This window comes from Perca flavescens, chromosome 14 (assembly GCF_004354835.1).
Source record: "Perca flavescens isolate YP-PL-M2 chromosome 14, PFLA_1.0, whole genome shotgun sequence".
NCBI classification, from domain to species: Eukaryota; Metazoa; Chordata; class Actinopteri; order Perciformes; family Percidae; genus Perca; species Perca flavescens.
Window position 1 is genome coordinate 32,300,422 of NC_041344.1, and position 22,252 is coordinate 32,322,673.

The following is a 22,252-nucleotide window of genomic DNA, read 5'->3' on the forward strand; positions in this document are numbered from 1 at the left end:
ACTGTCCATTGTCAGCGTCATTTCCACTCTTCCCATTAATTTCTATGGGAGCAGCCGTGCAATGCATTCTGGTGGCATGGCGGGGACTTTGGAGAAGCGGGATTGTTGAGTCGCCCGCTCCTCATTTGCATAAAGTTCAATCCAGGCTACTTTATGCAAATGATGAGCGGGCAGCTCAGCTCGCTGCCTCTCAAAATCTTTCTTAAAGGGGTGATAGAATGATTATATAGGGTATTTCACACTGTTTCTTATGGTCTCCTAATGGGGTATGTAACATTGGTTGGGCTGAAAATGGCCTGGTTGATATTTTATTGGCCCTTATGCATCCCTGTGTTTGGGCCCTATTTGTAACAAGAGCTTTTCTTCCAAATATGGTATGCTCATGAATATTTAGAGCTGTGCGTTGATTGGTTGAGCAAATCCCCATACACACACATTAGAGACGTGCGCTGATTGGTTGAGCAAATACCTATACACACACATTAGAGACGTAACCGAATCTCATATTCCAGACACTGCAATTTTTCGTTACCAAATTCACTTCTGACACTTTATATTTTATGGCTAATTGCAAATTTGGTAAGACGTGTAGGACTTTAGGAGCTCCACACAGTCTGACGAGAAAGCGGCAGCCTGCTGGGCACCATACCCAGGGCAAAGTCACCCTTTGTGGATTACTGCACTACCGGGGATCCGTGGCCGGCTGCCGGCATAACTAGAATATATTTATAGTTTGAATTTCATCACGGCGCTTATATCACAGCTATCCCAAGGTCTTACAAAGCTAACAAAAGCTAACAGTCCGATTTGAATTTAAGGCATTTTTATGAACGTGAGGGGTCTTGTTAGGAGGAGCAGCTAGCTAGCTATGTGTCCCATTCAATACAATGGTAAAATATCGCGGCTAGCTAGCTACACTTTCGGCATAACTATAGTATATTTACAGTTTGAATTTTGTCACGCCAATTATATAAGATCTACCCCCAAGGTCTTATAAAGCTAACAATGGTGATTTCAATTTAATGGATTTTTGTCAACACTAGGGGTTTCGTTAGCTGCGATTGTCCCTTAGTAGTAATTACATGGTAAGATTGCGCGTGCATGTGTGACGTCACGCGCATTCTTGCCATGCTATCTGATGATATGAGCGTGCGTGATGACGTAGCGGTCGAACGTTGGTACTCGCGATCGCCATCTAGCGGCCGAATCTGGTAGTGCATCTCGTCGTCGAAGCTGCGCACGCATCTAGCGGATGTGATGACGTAGGTATCGCGGTCGTCATGGTTTACGTGGGGGTGAGGCATCATTTACATTTTGTAAAAAGGTGTTAAAACGTCTGATAGACCAATGGTTAGCTGTTAAGACGGGGTTTGCTATTGGTGGATTGTAAAAACGCCCTACAGGGTGTGGTTTGTGGTGTTTAAAACCCCTTGTTTCAAGGCTGACTGTTCACTTCTTTATCCCAAAAGGGTAGTTACCCTTTTTCAGAAGGGTAACTACCCTTCTGAAAAAGGGTAACTACCCTTTTCAAAAGGGTAACTACCCTTCTGAAAAAGGGTAACTATCCTTCTGAAAAAGGGTAACTACCCTTTTCAAAAAGGGTAACTACCCTTCTGAAAAAGGGTAACTACCCTTTTCAAAAAGGGTAACTAACCATTTGTTACCCTTCTGAAAAAGGGTAACTACCCTTCTGAACAATGTTAAGAAGATGTAGAGACGCTGTTTTAATGCTATCTATAAACAAAGATGACACCACACCATCCGTCTGATCAGGCGCCTCTGTGTCCGAACAATCAGCAACACCACCCTTTGTAATGCAGCATATGTTTAGGGGGTAGCTTGATATGCATATGTCTGAGGGGGAAGTGCCCCAATCAATAGAGATGGCGGAGAGGAGGTGTAGGTGGGGGTGGCAGGAAGTGTTCCGGCGTTAGAGGTGGCGATGATGACGATGATGAAAGGGATTGAGGAGATCCGGTTGCCGTTAGGGGTGCAAATAGACATGGGGTGTTAGGAGGCGTCCCTGTGGGGGATGGATGAAACCACTCCAGATCCTCTGGGAAGAAAAAAAAATCACACATTACAATCACAGTAGCAAAAAAAGCAAACTATTTTGGCAAATAATTATCACATACAAATTAGACCCACCGTTTTGCTAGTCTTTGTGTCTGATTATTTTAGGTCTATAGAGGTTCCGTGGCAGGGGTAGAGACTGTTGGTCAGAGTCCCCAAATATCAATCTTTTTCTTATGTTCTCATAAGAACTCCTTATTTTGTCTCTTCTGATGACATTTCTTCAAAATCTCCCAGTCACACCATTGTATAAATATTTAAACCATTTGTTGTATTTCTCGTTAGATACAGGATACGGTTTTAACTTCCATTCTTCATGACCACGGGCAGCAACTAACTTCTCCCTTTCACTGCACACGCTAAGGAAAATAAAATCCTCTGTAGGTCTAGTGAAACGGTCTCCTTCACACGATAGATACTGGAGCCGTTGCGACTATCCCATTGAGACACATACACCGGCTCAGGTAAGCCAGGATTGTCAAGGTCCGGACAGACGACATCACAAAAAAGGCCCCAGTCTTTCACAGAGATTGTACAGGCGGTTTTGGCCTTGCTAGATAGTTCCACAGCAACACTAGTGTAAACAGCTAATGTCAAGTATCCTGCATTGTATCGAATTGAATAACTTTATCCATTGACACCGGCATATTCCAGATCAGATGTACATGATTCAGTCGTGCTTGTAGGAAAGATCTCCGAACGGAATCTCTTCTTTCTGGGTGCCTGACTCAAACTGCCTGTTGTTCCAGTATTAGTCTCTTCGCATCCCCATAACTCTTTTTGGGGGGCTAGGCTCAAACCAAATGTAGTGGGTCCTATTCTAGATGTCTCACCTTCTTCAACAACAGATGATCCAGATTGGTGTCCAAATGTGTGGAAAGACATGGCTGAAAAACGATTCCTCTTTGCTTTTGCCGAAAAAGAATTAAAAAGTGAAACTCCAGACGGCTTTTTGTTGAGGAAGTCTGAGAAAACGAGGTAGCAAGCTAGCTAGCAGAACAGCTAAAAATGGTGGATAAAAAAGTGAGCAGTCAGCCTTGAAACAAGGGGTTTTAAACACCACAAACCACACCCTGTAGGGCGTTTTTACCATCCACCAATAGCAAACCCCGTCTTAACAGCTAACCATTGGGCTATCAGACGTTTTAACACCTTTTTCCAAAATGTAAATGATGCCTCACCCCCACGTAAACCATGACGACCGCGATACCTACGCCATCACATCCGCTAGATGCGTGCGCAGCTTCGACGACAAGATGCACAACCAGATTCGGCCGCTAGATGGCGATCGCGAGTACCGACGTTCGACCGCTACGTCATCACGCACGCTCATATCATCAGATAGCATGGCAAGAATGCGCGTGCGTATGATGACGTCACACATGCACGCGCAATCTTACCATGTAATTACTACTTCCCTTCAATCCTATGTGTACAGATTGCGGCTAGTTAGCTTCATTTTCAGCGTAATTATAGTATATTTACAGTTTGAATTTTGTCACGCCACTTATATAACATCTACCCCAAGGTCTTATAAAGCTAACAATGGTGTCCAATTTCAATTATATAAATTTTTGTGAATTTCAGAGGAATTCTAAGAGGAGGCTAGCTAGCTCTCATTGATATAGCTCCATCCAGCTGCAGGCTCTATCAATGAGACTCGCGGACAAGAGGCGTTTATTTCACCAATCGTTTGTTTAAATAACGCAACACATTATAATCACACACATTATAAGATTAACTGGAACCTGTGGTAATGGATTGCTGGCAAAGCAAGCTCGCTGACCGCGCTCTCACTCACACACACCGGCCATTTAGCAGGAAGAGGGGAGCTGCAGGCCCTGGAGCTCTGTCAGGGCTGTGGCGTTTGGTAGTCCATTAACCCAAAAAACAGTGACTTTGTGCGGGTATAGAGTGCCGTGGGATGCCAGCCGTGACGGAGCTCCATCTACCTCACAGCAGGCCGGGGTCTGTGAAGGAAGGCAGGCCGGGCGGCCAGGCAGCACCGACTGTTGAACTCCGACACACAGTTGGACAAAATTTGCAATTAGCCATCCATTTTCGTAAAACGGCCCATATTTGACCTCTACATAGTTGATTTCTCGCATAAAAAAGTCTCAGAAGTGAATTTAATGGTAAAATAGCAGATGAACAATGTATACAATTTCTGAGATCTGCACGACCTAGATTCAGAAGACTAGCTGATCTCAGGTCAGTTGTGTAGCCTAAATGTTGGGGCATGACAAAGAGAGAGACTAGAGCCAAATGAGGAGGAGCCGCCAAGTTGAGATTCGCCCGTTTTCAGAGGCAGTTTCAAATAGTGAGATTTGCAGAGGAAAGAGGATTTTGAGGTTCTATGTATGTCCTATTTACCCACTAAACTGTCATTATTCAACTATGACAATGTAAAATCGGTTTTGCATTCTATCACCCCTTTAAAGGAACACGCTGACTTATTTGAGCTTTAGCTTATTCACCGTAACCATAACTTAGATTAGTCCATACCCTTCTCATCTCCGTGCGTGTTGTAACTCTGTCTGGCGGCCCCACCGGTAGCTTAGCTTAGCACAGATCCTGGAGGTAACCAGCTCCATCTAGTCTACTGCTCCAAATAAGTGACAAAATAACGGCAACATTTTCCTATTTACATGTTGTGATTTGTATAGTCACAGCATGTACAAATATCAAGGTCACATGAGACACAGCCATCTTCTAACCGTATACATACTGGGAAATATATTCTCAGAAGGCGAAGCACTGCTACTTCTGCTACTTGGGCGGAGTAATATGCTTGCAGCACCTGAGAAGTGCTGTGGTGAGGAGCAGAGAGTAGCAGTGCTTCACCTTCTGAGAATATAGTTACGTTACGTTAGCGCCAGTTAGCGCCTATTTGTTTAGCTACGCTAGTAACTTCTAGCTAGCTAGGAATTCGCAGGCTAGCTAAGTGACTCAGAGTACTTGGTGTGATAATGTAATGTAATGTTAGTATTGCATGTCCGTTATGGCACGTTCATTTCTGGACTGGTCAGAGACTTCTGGGTTAAAATGGAATTACTGGTTGTTGTTGCACTGTCTCAGATTTTGTTCAAACCTTGTCTATATCAAGAATGTGTCCCAAAACCAAGGCCTGTAAAATATTTATGTTCAAATCCTCTGTCTTCATATTTTCAGTCCTTGAAATTACTTAAGTTTTACAGCCTGAAAATCACGTTATCTGGGGAGCAATATTTGGACATTAATTCATAGGCAGCCCAAACTTTGTAGGTTGGAAGACAAACATGTTTGTACTAGATTTGGAAAAATCTAGGGCATTTTAGATTAGATTTTTTGAAAGATTTTCTTTCTTCTTTGAAAGATTTGCCCTAGATTTGGAAAAAAGTTAAGTATTGACATACTGTTGAAAATATCACAGATTCTAATGGCACTTTACAAGTGGATGAATCTGAAAATGTTTTCTGCAGGGTAACATGTAGTACTAGTACTATTTCCGTTATAATCAACAATAGACCATACAAAGTGGTGAATCCCCTAAGTAATAAGAAATTGACTGCAAACATAGTCAATTTAGCATCCAGTTCACGTCATCCACAGCCTGTCACAAAAAATGAGACGGTGTCTGTTCCTCGACTCAGATCAGTTAGATCAAAGGTAACCAAGAGAGGGGCAATACTTAACAACCTAATTGGAATTAAAACTACCACTGCAATGATAGAACAGGATAGGAAAATTAGATGTGGACTACTAAATATCAGATCTCTGTCTTCTAAAGCAGTACTAGTAAACAAATTGATATCCGATAATCAAATTGATCTATTCTGTATTACTGAAACATGGCTGGGCCACGAAGAATAGTCCAAGAGCAAGCATTAGCAGTTAGTCTAAATGAAGCCACTCCTCCCAGTCATATTAATACTCAAATTCCTAGAGGCTCAGGCCGAGGAGGGGGAGTTGCAGCCATATTTGATTCAAGCCTGTTAATTAATCCTAAACCTAATCTAAATTATAACTCTTTTGAAAACCTTGTTCTTAATCTTCAACATCCAACATGGAAAAAAATACAGCCAATTATATTTGTTGTTGTCTACCGAGCAGTAGGTGATTTTAATATCCATGTGGACGTTGACAGCAATAGCCTTAGTATTGCTTTCAACTCACTACTAGATTCTATTGGTTTCAGTCAGAGTGTGCATGAGGCCACGCACTGTTTTAACCACACCCTCAACCTTGTGCTGGCATATGGCATCAAAATTGAAGATGTAATAGTATTCCCGCAAAATCGTTTATTATCAGACCACTTCTTAATAACTTTCGAATTCTTAATACCCGATTATACAAAATTAGATAAAAGCTTCTACACTAGATGCTTATCTGACAGTGCTATAGCTAAATTTAAGGAAGCTATTCCAACAGCACTAAACTCATTACCGTGCTTTAATAAAACAGAGGACCTTTATGTTAACTTTAGTCCCTCTCAAATTGATAATTGTGTAGATGGTGCTACGGCCTGACTGTGGACTACTTTAGACTCTGTTGCTCCCCTCAAAAAGAAGACGATGAAGCAAAAGAAACTAGCACCTTGGTATAACTCCCAAACTCGTAAATTGAGGCAAATCTCGTGAAAACTTGAAAGTAAATGGCGTTCCACCAAACTGGAAGAATCTCGTTTAGATTGGCAAGACAGTCTGAAAACCTATAGGAAGGCCCTAAGAAAGGCCGGACTATTACTCATCACTAATAGAAGAAAATAATAACAACCCAAGGTTTCTTTTCAGCACTGTAGGCCAGGCTGACAGATAGCCACAGCTCTACTGAGCCATATATTATTCTAGCTCTGAGTAGTGATGACTTCATGAGCTTCTTTAATGATAAAATAAAAACAATTAGAGATACTATTCATCACCTCTTGCCCTCAACCTCTAACGGGTCACCTTTAAATGACTGCTAGAAAGAACGACTAGACCTGACATATACTTAAACTGCTTTTATCCTATAAACCCTCAACAATTAATGTTCAGCAAAGCCATCTACCTGTCTCTTAGACCCCATCCCAACGAGGCTACTTAAAGAAGCGTTACCCGTGGTTAACACTTCGTTACTAGATATAATCAATGTCTCTATTAACAGGTTATGTACCGCAATCATTTAAAGTAGCTGTGAAAAAACCCACCCTAGATCCTGAGGTCTTAGGCATCTATAGACATATATCTAACCTTCCCTTTCTCTCCAAGATCCTTGAGAAGGTGGTTGCTAATCAGTTATGTGATTTTCTCCATAGCAACAGCTTATTTGAGGACTTTCAGTCAGGATTTAGAAAGCATCATAGCACAGAGACGGCACTGGTGAAAATTACTAACGACCTTCCAACTGCTGCAGACAAAGGACTTGTTTCCGTACTTGTCTTATTAGATCTTAGTGCAGCATTTGACACCATTGACCATACCATCCTGTTACAGAGATTGGAACATTTAGTTGGCATTAAGGAATTCCTCTAAGCTGGTTTAAATCCTATTTCTCTGACCAATCTCAATTTGTTAATGTTAATGATAAATCCTCCAGGTACGTTAAAGTTAACCATGGCGTTCCACAAGGCTCAGTGCTTGGACCAATTCTATTCTCCTTATATATGCTTCCTCTTGGTAATCTTATTAGGAAACACTCAATTACCTTTCACTGTTATGCGGAAGACACCCAATTATACTTATCAATCAAGCCAGATGAAACCAGTCAGTTAGCTAAACTTCAAGTATGCGTTAAAGATATAAAATCATGGATGGCCTACAATTTTCTGATGTTAAACTCAAACAAAACTGAAGTTGTTGTGCTGGGCCCTAAACACCTCAGAACCTCATTAACAAGATATAATTACTCTGGATGGTATTGCCCTGGCCTCCAGCACTACTGTTAGAAATCTAGGAGTTATTTTCGATCAGGATATATCCTTTAACGCCCACTTAAAACAAACCTCTAGAACAGCTTTTTTTCACCTTTGTAACATTGCTAAAATTAGGAACATCCTGTCTCAAAACGATGCTGAAAAACTAGTCCATGCATTTGTTACTTCCAGGCTGGACTATTGTAATTCCCTATTATTAGGATGATCAAATAAAACCCTTACGACTCTCCAGCTGATCCAGAATGCTGCAGCACGTGTTCTGACAAAAACTAAGAAAAGCGATCATATTGCTCCTGTATTAGCTTCTCTGCATTGGCTTCCTGTAAAATCCAGGATTGACTTTAAAATCCTTTCCTGACCTACAAAGCTCTAAATGGTCAAGCACCTTCATATCTTGAGGAGCTCTTAGTACCTTATTGTCTCACTAGAGCACTGCGCTCCCAGAATGCAGAGTTACTTGTGGTTCCTAGAGTCTCTAAAAGTAGAATGGGAGCCAGAGCCTTCAGCTACCAGGCTCCTCTCCTGTGGAACCAGCTCCCAGTCTGGGTTCGGGGGGCAGTCACTGTCACCACATTTAAGACTAAACTTAAAACCCTCCTCTTTGATAAAGCTTATAGTTAAGGAGTGAGGAGTTGCAGTGTCACAGCACCCCTGCTTTTCTCTGCTTCTCTTTATAGTCATCAGATTTATCATATATTCAATAATATAGTGAGAGTAGAGGGAGGCGGGCCAGTACAGCCCGATCCGGTTGGGGAGGGGTCTAGCCCGACCAAGCATCTCTCTTTAACCTGCCTCTCTTAGTCATTCTATTATTATTTTATACTGCCGGGGAAATTCCTTCCTTCTTATGACACAATGAGCTGCTCTCTCTTTTCTTTTCTTTTTTTCCTTTTATGTGCATCCTTTTGTTACCAACCTAGCTCTGGGGAGTTAACTCCTCGGAGTCCTTATGTGCGTCCTGCCGCGTCCACTGCGTCACCCACGCTCTGCTGTGCCACGTTACATCCTGTAATGCCCTGCTGTGCCCGGCTATGACATGAACTACTACGACTACCATTGTAGTCACTGTCTATTACGCCACTGTTCATCATAACCCCAACCGGCCCCGTCAGACACCGCCTACCAAGAGTCTGGGTCTGCCGAGATTTCTTCCTAAAAGGGAGTTTTTCCTTGGCACTGTCGCAATAGCCACTGCTAATGCTTGCTCTTGGGGGAATTATTGGAATTGTTGGGGCTTTGTAAATTATAGAGTGTGGACCTACTCTATCTGTAAAGTGTCTCGAGTTAACTCTTGTTATGATTTGATACTATAAATAAAATTGAATTGAATTGAATTGAATTTAAAGGACATTAAGGGTAGCATAACCTTTGAGCAAAATCTAAAAGGGTGCACCACCTTTTTTCCTGGATTTTGACACACAATGACCCAGCTGCATGTCATTTGGCTCAGATCCTCCCACTCAGTACTCCTCTCCATAGCTGTCTTACTGTATGTTATGTTAGGAACCATGAAGAGAAGGTGATAATTCAGGGTTAGTGAAGTGAACCTGATCCTTCTGCCATTACGAAACAAAATGTTTGGCTGTTTATAGTATTATGTCTTTTAATGTGACAAAAACACTAAATAATAATTTTGATTATGTATTGGTATATATTTTAAGGTGGTATAAGGTGCTGGAAAAAGCTTTAAAATGGACCTTAAAAGTGCTTGAAAAGTGCTTAAATTTGACCTTGGAAATGTGTACGAACCCTGAGTAATGTCATAATTATGAATCCAAATCCATTGTCACGATTGATTGACAAATCCATTATCATCAGTAATTGTATTTCAATGTTATACATTGTCTATCTTGTTTTAATTCATGCCCATGTCTCTTTCCTGTTTTCACAGATGCAGTGAGGGAGCGATTCCCCAACACCGAGGTGGCAGAGATCCGGGCCCTTCTACGGAGGAAGTGCAACAATGAGAGCCACAAGGCCTCTAGTAATTCAAGTCAGAGCTAGATGTGCATGTGTAGTAAGTTGTTGGCCATTGTTCTCTTCCCGGCATTTCAGAGAAAGTCAACTGTTCAAGGTTCCTGCTGTTGCCAATATCTGCTTTTGTGTGTTACTTTTGTGTCAATAATAAAGATCCTTTTCTGAAATACAAATTGTAATCTGTTGATGTAATGCACTTGAACTGAATTGTAATATAATACACTTGTAGTGTAATAGCAACATTCATGCTTAAGTATAACAAAATGGGGATAAAAGTACAGATGAAATATACTTCAAACTATTTGTTTCTACCTTACACTATAATAACATTGCACTGAAAATACGTGTCTATGATGTTTAGGTTGTAATTGAACTTCACTTCAAACACATTATTATTGTCATAGTGGAACACTTTAAAAGCACTAAATATAGTTAGGAAGTGCATTTGTATTGCACTTGAAAGATTACAGCAGAATACTAAATTAACATAGTTTATAGTAATTATAAGTATGATAGCAGTATGCACAAAATGTACTTAAACAACTATAAGTTGCGCTGCAATGCCTTTTTAAGTGTATTTCCATTAGAATGGCGATACAATGCAATTGTACTGTAAGTGTGCTTAATTGCTCATTAATCTTGATTTTCATTAGCATATTTTAGTGCACTTGAAGTTTAAAAAAAGTTGTTCCATTTTAGTATACTATTTACACTTGAAGTGTAGTCAAATAGATGTTAAGTTGAAGTTAATACCTAATTGAATACACTTAACTATATTTGGATTTGACAAAAATAGTACAAAATGTAGAACATATACTTAGTACACTTTATTTAAGTATATTTTTAATAGAATTCTTTTTCACCTGGGAGGCTAAGCTAGCGGTGGGGGCGTCAGACAGAGTTACAACACGCACGGAGATGAGAAGGGTGTGTATGGACTTATCTAACTCTGGGGGTTACAGTGAATAATATAAGTCCCAATAAGTCGGCTTGTTCCTTTAAATGACTGCTGTCGATCTGAAATGAAGACAGAATCCAGCAGATGCATAGCCAATTTCTTGCATAAAAAGTTTTCAGAAATAGCCTACGTTTCGTAATTTTCATAAAATAGAAGTATCACACTCACCAGGAAATGGACCCACAAATGCACGACTCAGGTGAGTAAAATACAATGGTTTTATTAGCACGCTAATAAAACTTACAGGCAACAGTGTCCAAAAAACGACAGGCAAAGGGCAATCCAAAAACAGGCAATGGTCAAAAATTTAAGGGAAACAGGAACTCAGGAATACAGGACACAGGGAAAAACGTTCGAAGGCTGCACACAAGGAAAACAGACGATCTGCACAGGAGTAAAGCAAAGACTGAACTTAAATACACAAGACAGGGGAGACAATGAGACACAAGTGCAACACATAGGGGCGGGGACAAGTCATCCCACAAGCAGGAGGGAGAAGACAGGAAGTAAATCAAGACATAACATGGGAGAGCAGAGAGACTACAAAATAAAACAGGAAAAAACTACAACAGAAAACCCACAATCGTGACAAGAGGAACATTTCAGAGTCGCCATGTTGGTCTATTTTAAAATCCGGAAGTAGACAGCCCCAGGTGACGTGTTCGTCCAATCATGTGCAGCCATCGCTTGTTAATGCACTTGTGTTAAAGGTGAATTATACTAGCCGCGTCCAAGGTGGCGCACGCCATCGTGACGTCAAAATGACGTAATATCCTGCTGGCGCACCCAATTTATGGCACGCGACCGAGGTCGCGCACGGCTCTTTTTTTTCAGCGGCGCACAACAAAGCGGAAACAGGAAGCCTGAACGAGTTTGCCGACCAGGACCATACCAGGACTCTCAGAGGGACTGCAAGTCTGTCTGGTAAACTTACTGGGTTAAGATGAGCTCTTTTATGGTGAAAGAAAGGCTTGATCCGACGAAGTAGGTCATCCAATCAAATCGAAGCATTAACAGCAATGCTAATGCCAGTTGTGGCGTTGTTTACCTTTTTCTTCTTCTTCTAGTCCGTAGAAAGAGCAACGCCAGTAGCCTTTGCTCATTAGCCATTAGAGAAGACTGCAGCAAGTGTCGCGAGCACCAGCGCGGATATAAATAGTCACGGCGATTTCATGACGTCACATATGCTCGCGCCAGCTGGGCTGCGGTTACTGTAAAACACGCTTTAATCCTACCCTTGGCCTTCACTGTGGCACTAATCACCCCTCATACAGACTTGTAGATTTTTGGTGAAAACTGTGATGCCTTTTGCTTCACAGAGCTTTGAGTGAACTACAGCAGTGACACAACATGACAGCACACATCCTGACAGAATTTCTGTCAAACACTTTACTATGAAAAGAATGACATCCCATTGTATCAACAGTCACTATTACGTAATAGTAACTGGAGCTCAATCTCTATTGATGTGTCAAAACATACCTTTAATCCTCACCTGATCATTTCTCCTCTGCAGACCTGTTAACATCATCAAGAATAACTTGTCTTTATTTCTGTTTGTTTGGTGACCTAATGGCAGTATAGCCATTTATTTGCTATATGCGATGCATGCATCTTTCTTTGGATTATCAGTATGATGGTATTGTGGTCTCGGGTAGTCTAAGAGAATACATGCTTGAGGTGACATCTAGTGGCGAAGATGAAACAGTGCATGTATCCCCTTCATGCTTGTGGGTGTAGCTATTATTAGTCCCTGTGTACTTAGGCTGGCTGTTATGGTCCATCAGTCTTTGAGAGTATAGAGATTACCATCCCTGGATGGACTGCATGTCCATGTGTCCCCCATGGATGGTGTCTCTATACTTGGAAGAGAATACATTACACAGGGGAGACCCCATGTTGCTTTGACAGGGACGTTTTTGCATGAAGAAATAACAAATGGATCATTTTCAATTTCAAATTCAATTTTAAACCAGTGACAAGGTCCTTTTTTGTGAGCGACTTTTTAAAAGGCTTTTCACACCATTCACACACTCACACACACACACACACACACACACACACACACACACACACACACACACACACACACACACACACACACACACACACACACACGGCACAAGCATTATGTTTAAGAATGTTGAGAAGTTGAGAAGATAATATAATAAAGTGAGAAAAAAATTAGGAGGAAAAATATTAGAAGATTATGTACATATACACAGACACAGTTTATCCTTAGGTAGATCTTGCAATCAGTAGTAGCTGTCTTAATCCTTGAAATAATTTATAGACAAAATCAATATTTCTAAAACTAATAGATTGTGAAAAGAGGATGCTCACTGTTAAACATACTGTAGCCTAAATACTGTGTGAGAATCAACATTTTCTTGGCTGCAGTCAGGCCAGAAACAGTGAGTCATCATCTGCCTATGGTCCCCCAGTGGATAGAAATGGTGATAGGTGTAAACCGAGCCCTGGGTATCCTGCTCTGCCTTTGAGAAAATGAAAGCTCAGATGGGCCGACCTGGACTCTTCCCTTTATGACGTCATACGGGAAAAGGTTACCTCCCCTTTCTCTGCTTTGAAGAAAAGAGACAAAGTGACTGAGCTTTGTTGTTGCACATAAACTCCCGGGCAGTTCAGTGTTTTTGGTGTTTTAAAACTTTCCTGTGGCAGCGATAGAGGCAGTGATGTTTCCTGTTTCCTATACGGGACTCTCACAGCGCCTCAGAACACACACTGACAAGTCTGATCAGTGGTTACACGAGTGGAAGTCTCGCATTGCTTCCTCACTTCCTCCACAGCGCTGCAGAGGAAGGTCTGGCTAGTCCACACAGCATTCCGGGATGGGAGAAAAACGTGCTCTGGTTTATTGGCATTTCTTTAAACCAATCACAATCGTGTTGGGTGGCGCTAAGCGCCGGACGGAGCCACGATGCTTCTGCAACATAGCCTCAGGGAGGAACTTGTTTTGGTGGAACATGTGTACGTTCAAAAGTAGTTTTAGTCGTGCAACAGAAAACTCCGATTGGACAGATAGTCTAGCTAGCTGTCTGGATTTACCCTGCAGAGATCTGAGGAGCAGTTAACCTCTGAGAACGAAAGCTACACCAGCGTGTCCAAGCGATGTTTGACAAAACTCCTACTAAAAAAGTGATATTACAAAATTTCATTTCAGACATTTAGTTACTATTTTAACCTAAAGACTTTGGTAAACTAATTTCAAGCACTGAAACAATTCATAAGTTAAGTTAAGGTTTGTTTTCAAAAGAGATATGAGGAATTTCAAATAGCAAACATCAAGTTTCAGCTATAGAGTCAAATTATCATTATCTCTTTACACATTGCTCTAGAAAAAATGTGTGTAAGAAATGGACTTATGGAAATTACTTTTTCTGGGGGCATTTTAGGCCTTTAATTCCACAGGACAGATGAAGACATGAAAGGGGAGAGAGGGGAGAATGACATGCAACAAAGGGCCGCAGGTCAGAGTCAAACCCACGGCCGCTGCATGGAGGAGTAAACCTCTATAGACAGTACGTGCGCCTGCTGCAGTTTTCTGGGAGTTTGTTCCAGATATGTGGAGCATACAAACGGACTCTGGGGACAGAAAGCAGAGCTGTCCCAGACCACCTGAGAGGTCTGGGGGGTTCATAACATAGCAGCAGATCAGAAATCAACCAACCGTAGTATACTGGAATCAGTTCTTTGAGAGACAGGAAGCCAGTGTAAAGACTTTCTTGGTCTTAGTGGAGCTTAGCTGGAGCAGCAGCGTTGAGAATCAGCTGCAGCTGTAAAATAGATTTTTTTTAGATTGTGAAGTCAAGTAATTAACTATATTCCTTTTACGAACAGGTATTTACATTTTTTTGATTAATTTATTCACGTTATCGTATCATTAAAACTCAATTTCAGAAGGTACAATGATCATATGTAGGCCGCATCTGATGGGGAACCCCAAATAAGCTACTAAAAGCTTTTCGGAGGGGGCCCGATAACAATAAATATACAACAGAGAATATATGGACACAAAAAAAATAAAAAAAATGAATAAAGTTAATAAAACAAATTATTATATTAATAATTATAAAACATTATTATTGTTAATTATTATCTCTCTCTCTCTCTCTCTCTCTCTCTCTCTATATATATATATATATATATATACATATACATATACATACATACATACATACATACATACACACTACCGGTCAAAAGTTTTAGAACACCCCAACTTTTCCAGGTTTTTATTGAAATTCATGAACTCTGAAATGAAAGAATAGAACAAATCATGGAATCAAATATAAACCAAAATGTATTCTAAATTTTTGACTCATCAAATTAGCCCCCTTTGGCAGATATAACAGCTGAACACACTCGTGGCATTCTTTCTACAATGGAAATCAAATATTCTTCAGAAAGTTCTTCCCAACTCTGTTGCAGAAGTTCCCATAAATGTGTGGCACTTGTTCTGTCCAGTTCATCCCAAACCAGCTCAATGGGGTTTAAGTCTGGTGACTGTGCTGGCCACTCCATGTTTTTAAGCTTACCATCTTGTTCTTTTTTGCTAAGATAGTTCTGGCATAGCTTGGACTTATGTTTTGGGTCATTATCTTGCTGTGGGATGAACCCCTGCCCAACTAGGCGCATACCAGAGGGTACTGCATGGTGCTGCAAAATGCTATGGTAGCCATTTTGGTTCAGGGTGCCTTTCATTCGGTACAAATCACCGACCCTGGATCCAGCAAAACAGCCCCAGACCATCACGCTTCCTCTTCCATGTTTGACAGTTGATGTCACACACTGAGGAACCACACTTTCACCTACTCGACAGCGTACAAAAATCCTGCATGATGAACCGAAGATTTCAAATTTTGATTCATCAGTTCATAACACCTTCTTCCAGTCTTCAGTAGTCCATTGACGATGTTTCTTGGCCCAGGCAAGCCTCTTTTTCTTATTCTGACGTCTTAGCAATGGCTTTCTTGCTGCAACTCGACCTATCAAACCTGCAGCTCCAAGTCTTCTCTTTCCAGTTGAAACTGAGACTTCTTATTACGACCACTATTAAGCTGTGCTTGAAGCTGTTGTCCTCTGAGCCGCCTATCACACAAGCTGTTGACTCTCAGAAACTTGTCTTCTGATTGTGTTGTGGCTTTGGGTCTGCCAGACCTCTTCCTGTCAGCGTTCCCCCAGTTTCTAAGTGCCTTTTGATGGTGAAGAATACTGTACTCACTGACACCTTGACTTTCTTCGCAATTTCTCTGTAGGAAAGACCAACATTCTTAAGTGTTATGATGGTCTGTCTCTCTTCCATTGTTAATTGCCTTTTTCCCACCATTTTTATGGGAACACACTACTTTCTGCAGTACAATACTTCAAATAATGCTCACGAGGGTATGGTACCACAGAGTGTTCCAACAATACTTTTATACAAACAGAGGGGGTTGGAAGTAATCCCTGGAAGTTGGAACACCTGTGGGAATTGGTAGCACCAACTTTCAAAGCTTGATCAACCTCCATTGCTACAGAACAGCTTTACGTTGTTAACCCATTTCTTGTTCCTTGAAAACGGCCTTTTTGTAAAATTCTGAAATGTACATTATTTTTCAGTTTTGGGTAACCTAACTTTTTTTTTTAACCTCAGGCAGTTCACCACTTACCTTTGTACCATTTCAAGCTATTCATTGGACTTAAACTGCTAAAATTTCAATAAAAAACTAGAAAAGTTGGGGTGTCCCCCTCGACGGCAATGTATAAGACGGGTCAGAACATGCCAACCGTAGTACTTCTTTAAGACCCGAGTCTTCTACGATGCTGACAGGTCTGCAGTTGGTTGCCACCCATTTTGCAAGAGCGGTAGTCATTTTTTTGGATTTGGTTTCATCAACAGGTCGGCAAGTAGCACTCTCCAAAATAGTGCTTTGCCTGAGCCCGCTGGCATCAACCTGAGTCATGTTAACTGCAGTGTTGTGCCTGAACGCGTTCATTGAACGATAGTTCATGAACTTGTTCATATTTTGGCCGAACGTAAACTGAACGTACTGTATTACTGCCTGATGAACGTTACTGTGAACTCCTTCATTCTGGTGTCTGTGAACGCCACGCTCTCTCTGTTTAACTTCGTTCAATAGGGTGCCAGATTTCTATAGAGCCTTCCAGGCAAAAAAACAGCTAAAACACACCTTAAACAGGCCTTCATATGTAGCGGAAAAAACACCCAATCTGGCAACACCAGCCACTAGTGTCGCACCACCGCATGCGTCATCAAAACAAAAAGCAGCGTGGAGACGACAAAGCAGCGAGGAGGTAGAGGTCGTATGATCATTTAAACCAGTTTTATGACGAGGTCGGTGAGGATGGGAAAAATCTTACATTTCTGGGCAAACTTTGCCCGCCGGCGTTCAAAAAGAAAATCCACACTTCAGTCCCATCCACAGCAAACCTGAAACGGCACGTTGACCTGAAGCACACGGCTAGCCTTTCAATTTTCAAAAAAAAAATAATAGCTCGCAGCAACATATGGAAAAAAAAGAACTATGAACTAGTTCATTTTTGGAACTGTGAACTTAGTTCCTAATTTTGAAGTATGAACTGAACTAGTTCATTTTAAAATTTGTGAACTGAACTTTGAACTAGTTCATGTAGAAAGTGAACTTTCCCAACACTGGTTAACTGGACTATGCTTAGCTCGTAGCTGGTAGCTCAAGCTTGACGTGCTTTGGTGATATTTTAATTTGGATGTGCATATGGCTTTCGACCCTCCCAGGAGGATATAAAGCACCATTCAGAATTGAGTTGCTGCTGTCTTTCTCCATCATGCCTGCAGCCTGCAGCAGCAGGATGTGTTACGAGGAAGTATGGCAAAGTACGGCAAAGGGTCAAAATAGTAGCCTGTTAGGCACGACGCGAAGCTGAGTAAAGTGAAAATTAATAAATGGCGACATGCGATTAATGCGATTAAAAGAAATTTACGCATTATGCTCGGCCCTTAATCGCATCGCGATTAAAGGGTTAATGCTGACAGCCCTAATTTTTTCACATGTGGCCCTAATTCTCTTCCGTAGAATACAGACACTAAAAATCCAATAAAAAAATGAATAAAGATAAAAACAAAACAAATCAAGTCACAATAAACTCAACGCAGACAAATACAACAAAGTACAGACGATCCCAGTACAACTATAACACTTCAAGAAAGACTTTTTTTAAACATGGAGACAGAATGCCACAATTTCAAGTCTTCATCATGCGTTGAGATTGTTTCAGATCTACGGTCCCCTGCCATCCACACTCAGGCTCGTACAGTTCAGCCTTGGGGGGGTTTTGCCAGTGATTAGTTGTTTTTTTCCTTTGTGTCATAAGTGTGCCGGGGACGGCAGATCCTTTGATAAAGAAGGCTTCAGCCTTTCATTGTTGCCTGCCCGGCCCTGAGGGGGCCCTGAGGGGGCCCTGAGGGGGCCCCTCAGCGGCCTTAGAGGCTTGTTGTGGGACGGATATCTGTCACAAAATTACAGCACCTTATAGATTGGTTATTGATCAGGTTTATTGATTGATTTCCCTCTGAAGGAGGGGTGATAGGTGAGTTGACAGGCTTCCCGTGGGGCCGCAGCTTATCCCCCCCGCAACACACAGGAGCCCAGGCAGTCATTCAAGTGTGTTTTAAACCATACATCATTACATTCACAATATAAATACCGTAATCCTAATGGTCCTTTCATTTTTTATTAATAACAATAATAATAATAACTTTATTTATATAGCACCGTTCATACAATTAAATGCAGCTCAAAGTGCTTAACAGTGTGGTATGAAAACAAAATACAATAATCAAAGAGAAAACAACATACCTGGATATGACAACATAAATAAAAGAAGTTCATAAGTAGAGAATAAAAAACAATGAAAAAAGGCCCAGAGCTAAAAATAGAAAAAGTGGCAGTGGCAGTACAAAAAACAAAGCTAAAAACAAACCACATGAACTAAACGCTAGCCTGAAGAGGTAGGGCTTTAGTTGAGTTTTGAACGAGTCATCAGAGCTGGTGTTTCTGATAGAAGTGATAGAGATGGGTAGCCGGTGTAGGGCAGCTAAAACAGGAGTAAAGTGCTCTCTTCTCTTGCAGCAGCGTTCTGAGTCTTTGGGTATGCCAGTGAGGAGTGCATTGCAATGGTCCAACCCGCTACTAATGAAAGCATGAATCAATTTGTCAAGAATGGTCTAACTTTGGCCACATTTCTTAGTTTAAAGATAGAACATGTAATATTATATGTATGTGTTATGTATATATAATAACGAGGACCACAATGGAAATAAGTTTGTAACTTTCTTGTGTTATCCTCGACAGTTCTGTTAAATATGCAATGTCACTGTGATGGCATCTTATTATGCATTTATTTCTGTTACTGTCTAATAAACATTAACAAATATCTAGTCTAACAAATATTTAAGCCTTAAAAGGTCTACAAATGAGTGTACGTATACCTAGTTGTGTGCTTGTGTACCCAAATGCTTCCAACAATGTTCAAAGCCAGAGAAATCTGACATTTTCATCAATGACACGGAGCGCCTCGTTTGGTCCCCTGTCAATGGCGCCGTATAACTCTTGATCCCTCTAGCTGCGGTCCTTGTAAATCATACTTTGTCACAGAATTATACCCGGTAATACAGCATTTATTCTGCTATACAGCATCATGTTTTCATTGATTACATGCCACTTTGCAACACAGTAATACATTAGAGACCTAATTTATTGATATGATGTTTCAATATCGGTACAGTTTGCTACAATGTGCTACCTTGACAAGTGGTTCATGTTAGTTCTTGCTGTCTAAACCATACGGTAACGTTAAACGGTTACAACAGCATTCAACACATTCATAAAGTGATTTTTGGTATAATTGTTTTGACCACAGTTAACAGTGCTAGGCTAAACCAGGATTACATTTAGCTGTATGGGTAGTTGACTAACTTAATGCTAAGTTAGCCAGCTAGCGCAATGTGGTCCGTCTGCCTCACTCACTAGGGTTGCCACCTTTCATGCAGAAAAAAAAAGGATGGCAAAGATATTTTTTTCTTAACCTTTAAACACTGTTCGCTGCTACCCCCCTTAATTTACTGTTCGCGACAGTTTGAATTACTCTTATTTTAACATAAATACCAATAAAAATGACAAAAAGTATTTTTAATAGAACATTTATTGTAAAAACAACCTTATTAGAACATTAACATCTACAACGTGTGTGTGTGTGTGTGTGTGTGTGTGTGTGTGTGTGTGTGTGTGTGTGTGTGTGTTTCTGTGTGTGTGTATGGACATGTCTTTCATCTCCTGGATGAAAAATGATACTCTTTCCCATTAATTTCCTGTGGCGGTCATTTTTGACCATAAACAAAAAAAAGTGTGACCAAGTTGAATAAATCACAAAAAATTCAGCAGTAGTCACAATGAATGTTATGGGTTCAAATGCCTTTTGTGAAGGATATCATAAGGTCTTGAGGCAATCTGATGAAAAATGCCATATTTATGGTTTTTTACTGAGGGGCAACTTTTCAATCACAGTGAGTGACATAACAGCCTGCGTGTGTGTGTGTGTGTGTGTATATGTGTGTGTGTGTGTATGTGTGTGTATTGATCCAGCGATGGCTGTTGAACAAGCACGTGCCAAGGCTTTGTTCCCACAACAAGCCCCTCTGGGTGACCCTGGGTGGCCTGTTTTGTTGTGCAGCAGCCGGTGGGCCTTTCCATTTCCATGGTGACTTTCAGAGGGCCTCTGGATGGACTATTAGACCAACACATGAATGGACGTGGCTTCCATCATTATTCTATTGAACACAAATTGAACATTGAATTGAATATAAAAGGCTCCACTGAAAGAAGATTTTTTTTTTTACATTTTAAAGTGCAGTTTTCTACAGATGTTTTCTTTCAAATAACACATTCAAATCTCAGAGTGTCTTTTGCCACGTGTCGCAGCTTTTCGCGATGTGTTCATTGCGCCAGTTTACATATCGCGATGACGATAAAAAAAACGATAATTGTGCAGCCCTACTTTGGATGGAATTCAACAATTCCTCTTCCCACCTTTACACCTGAATATTAGGATTGGAACTCCTCCTGAAATACACACACACACACACACACACACACACACACACACACACACACACACACACACACACACACACACACACACACACAGTGTGATCATCATTACAGGAAGTTCCATGACTCAGCAGTGATGAGAGCAGGTTTGCGGTGCTGTCCAGCTGCTTGAAAGCTACCAATTACTTATTAATGAGTGTGAGTGAATGACTCCAATGGGCCACCATATCTCTTTTCACAAACTGTAACAGGTGGATGTGACTCATCTCAGCAGAGACAATGCAAAAAGCTGCATTTCGTCTGCAAAAAATATGACTCATTGTGAAAGAATCCTACCATCCGGTGTCTGAATGTCACCTGTTAGTTTGTATAATTCCCCTGGAGGAGGCTACATAAACGCAGCACTAATGTACACATGCTGCTCATCCAGACAACATTCAGGACCAGGGTTTCCTCTAAGATGACCAAACGTAAGTCTAACACTTCATTGCACTATATAGTGGTAGTTTCTTAGATGTCAGAAAATGACGATAGCCGGAGGAGAATTTTAATCACTAAGTGGCCAGAGAAATCCCCTTATTTTTCTGTTAATTCGTTAACGCGTTCATTTTAAAAGCCACTAGAGTACATTTTAAGTGGTACGTGACTTCTTACTGTAATTTAAACATTCATTTCAAATATTTCACTAATTTATTCATTATCAATTATCAATTTAAGGTGTTCTTGGGCCATTTAAGCTGTTCTGAAAAGGCCCAAACTAAAACCCTTAAAAACATTTAACTTCAAAAAGCCCTTGAATACCAAATTTAGCAGACCTTAATTGATACATGACTTTCCCCTAAATTTACACAATAAATATATTGTTATTGTTATATATTATGTTTCATCAGTTTAAGGTGTTAGTCAATGATTAAGTGGTTAATATAAAAAAAAAACTATGACATTTTAAGTAATCCCTATTCAGTATTAAGGTAAGTATTAGGTTCACCCGGATGACCTGGAGGAAATGAATGAATTAATGAATGGATTATAATATATGAATGGGTATAATGGGCTTTCGGCATGAATTAATGTCAATTTTAAACAGACTGTTCTCGATATTCAGAACTTTAATATAGCAGTAAACAAATATTTGCTATGTAACTTGATGTTGGAGTAATGGCGTACTGAGCAGAGAATAAAGTCACACTCCCTCTCTGTGTGTTAGAATCTGAGCTTCTCTGTTCTTTGTTTCACGAGCTGGTC

The 22,252-nt window shown here is 40.7% G+C and overlaps 1 protein-coding gene across 1 annotated transcript in view; it reads left to right on the forward strand.

The window, feature by feature from the left end:
- Window positions 1-3,245: 3,245 nt before the first annotated feature.
- Window positions 3,246-22,252, forward strand: part of LOC114567796 (protein lin-28 homolog A) — a 33,880-nt gene continuing 14,873 nt past the window's right edge. Inside the window, exons 1-2 of the mRNA XM_028596901.1 lie at window positions 3,246-3,375; window positions 9,858-9,943. Coding sequence (XP_028452702.1) covers window positions 3,246-3,375; window positions 9,858-9,943 — 216 coding nt within the window. The remainder of the gene's footprint in view (window positions 3,376-9,857; window positions 9,944-22,252) is intronic.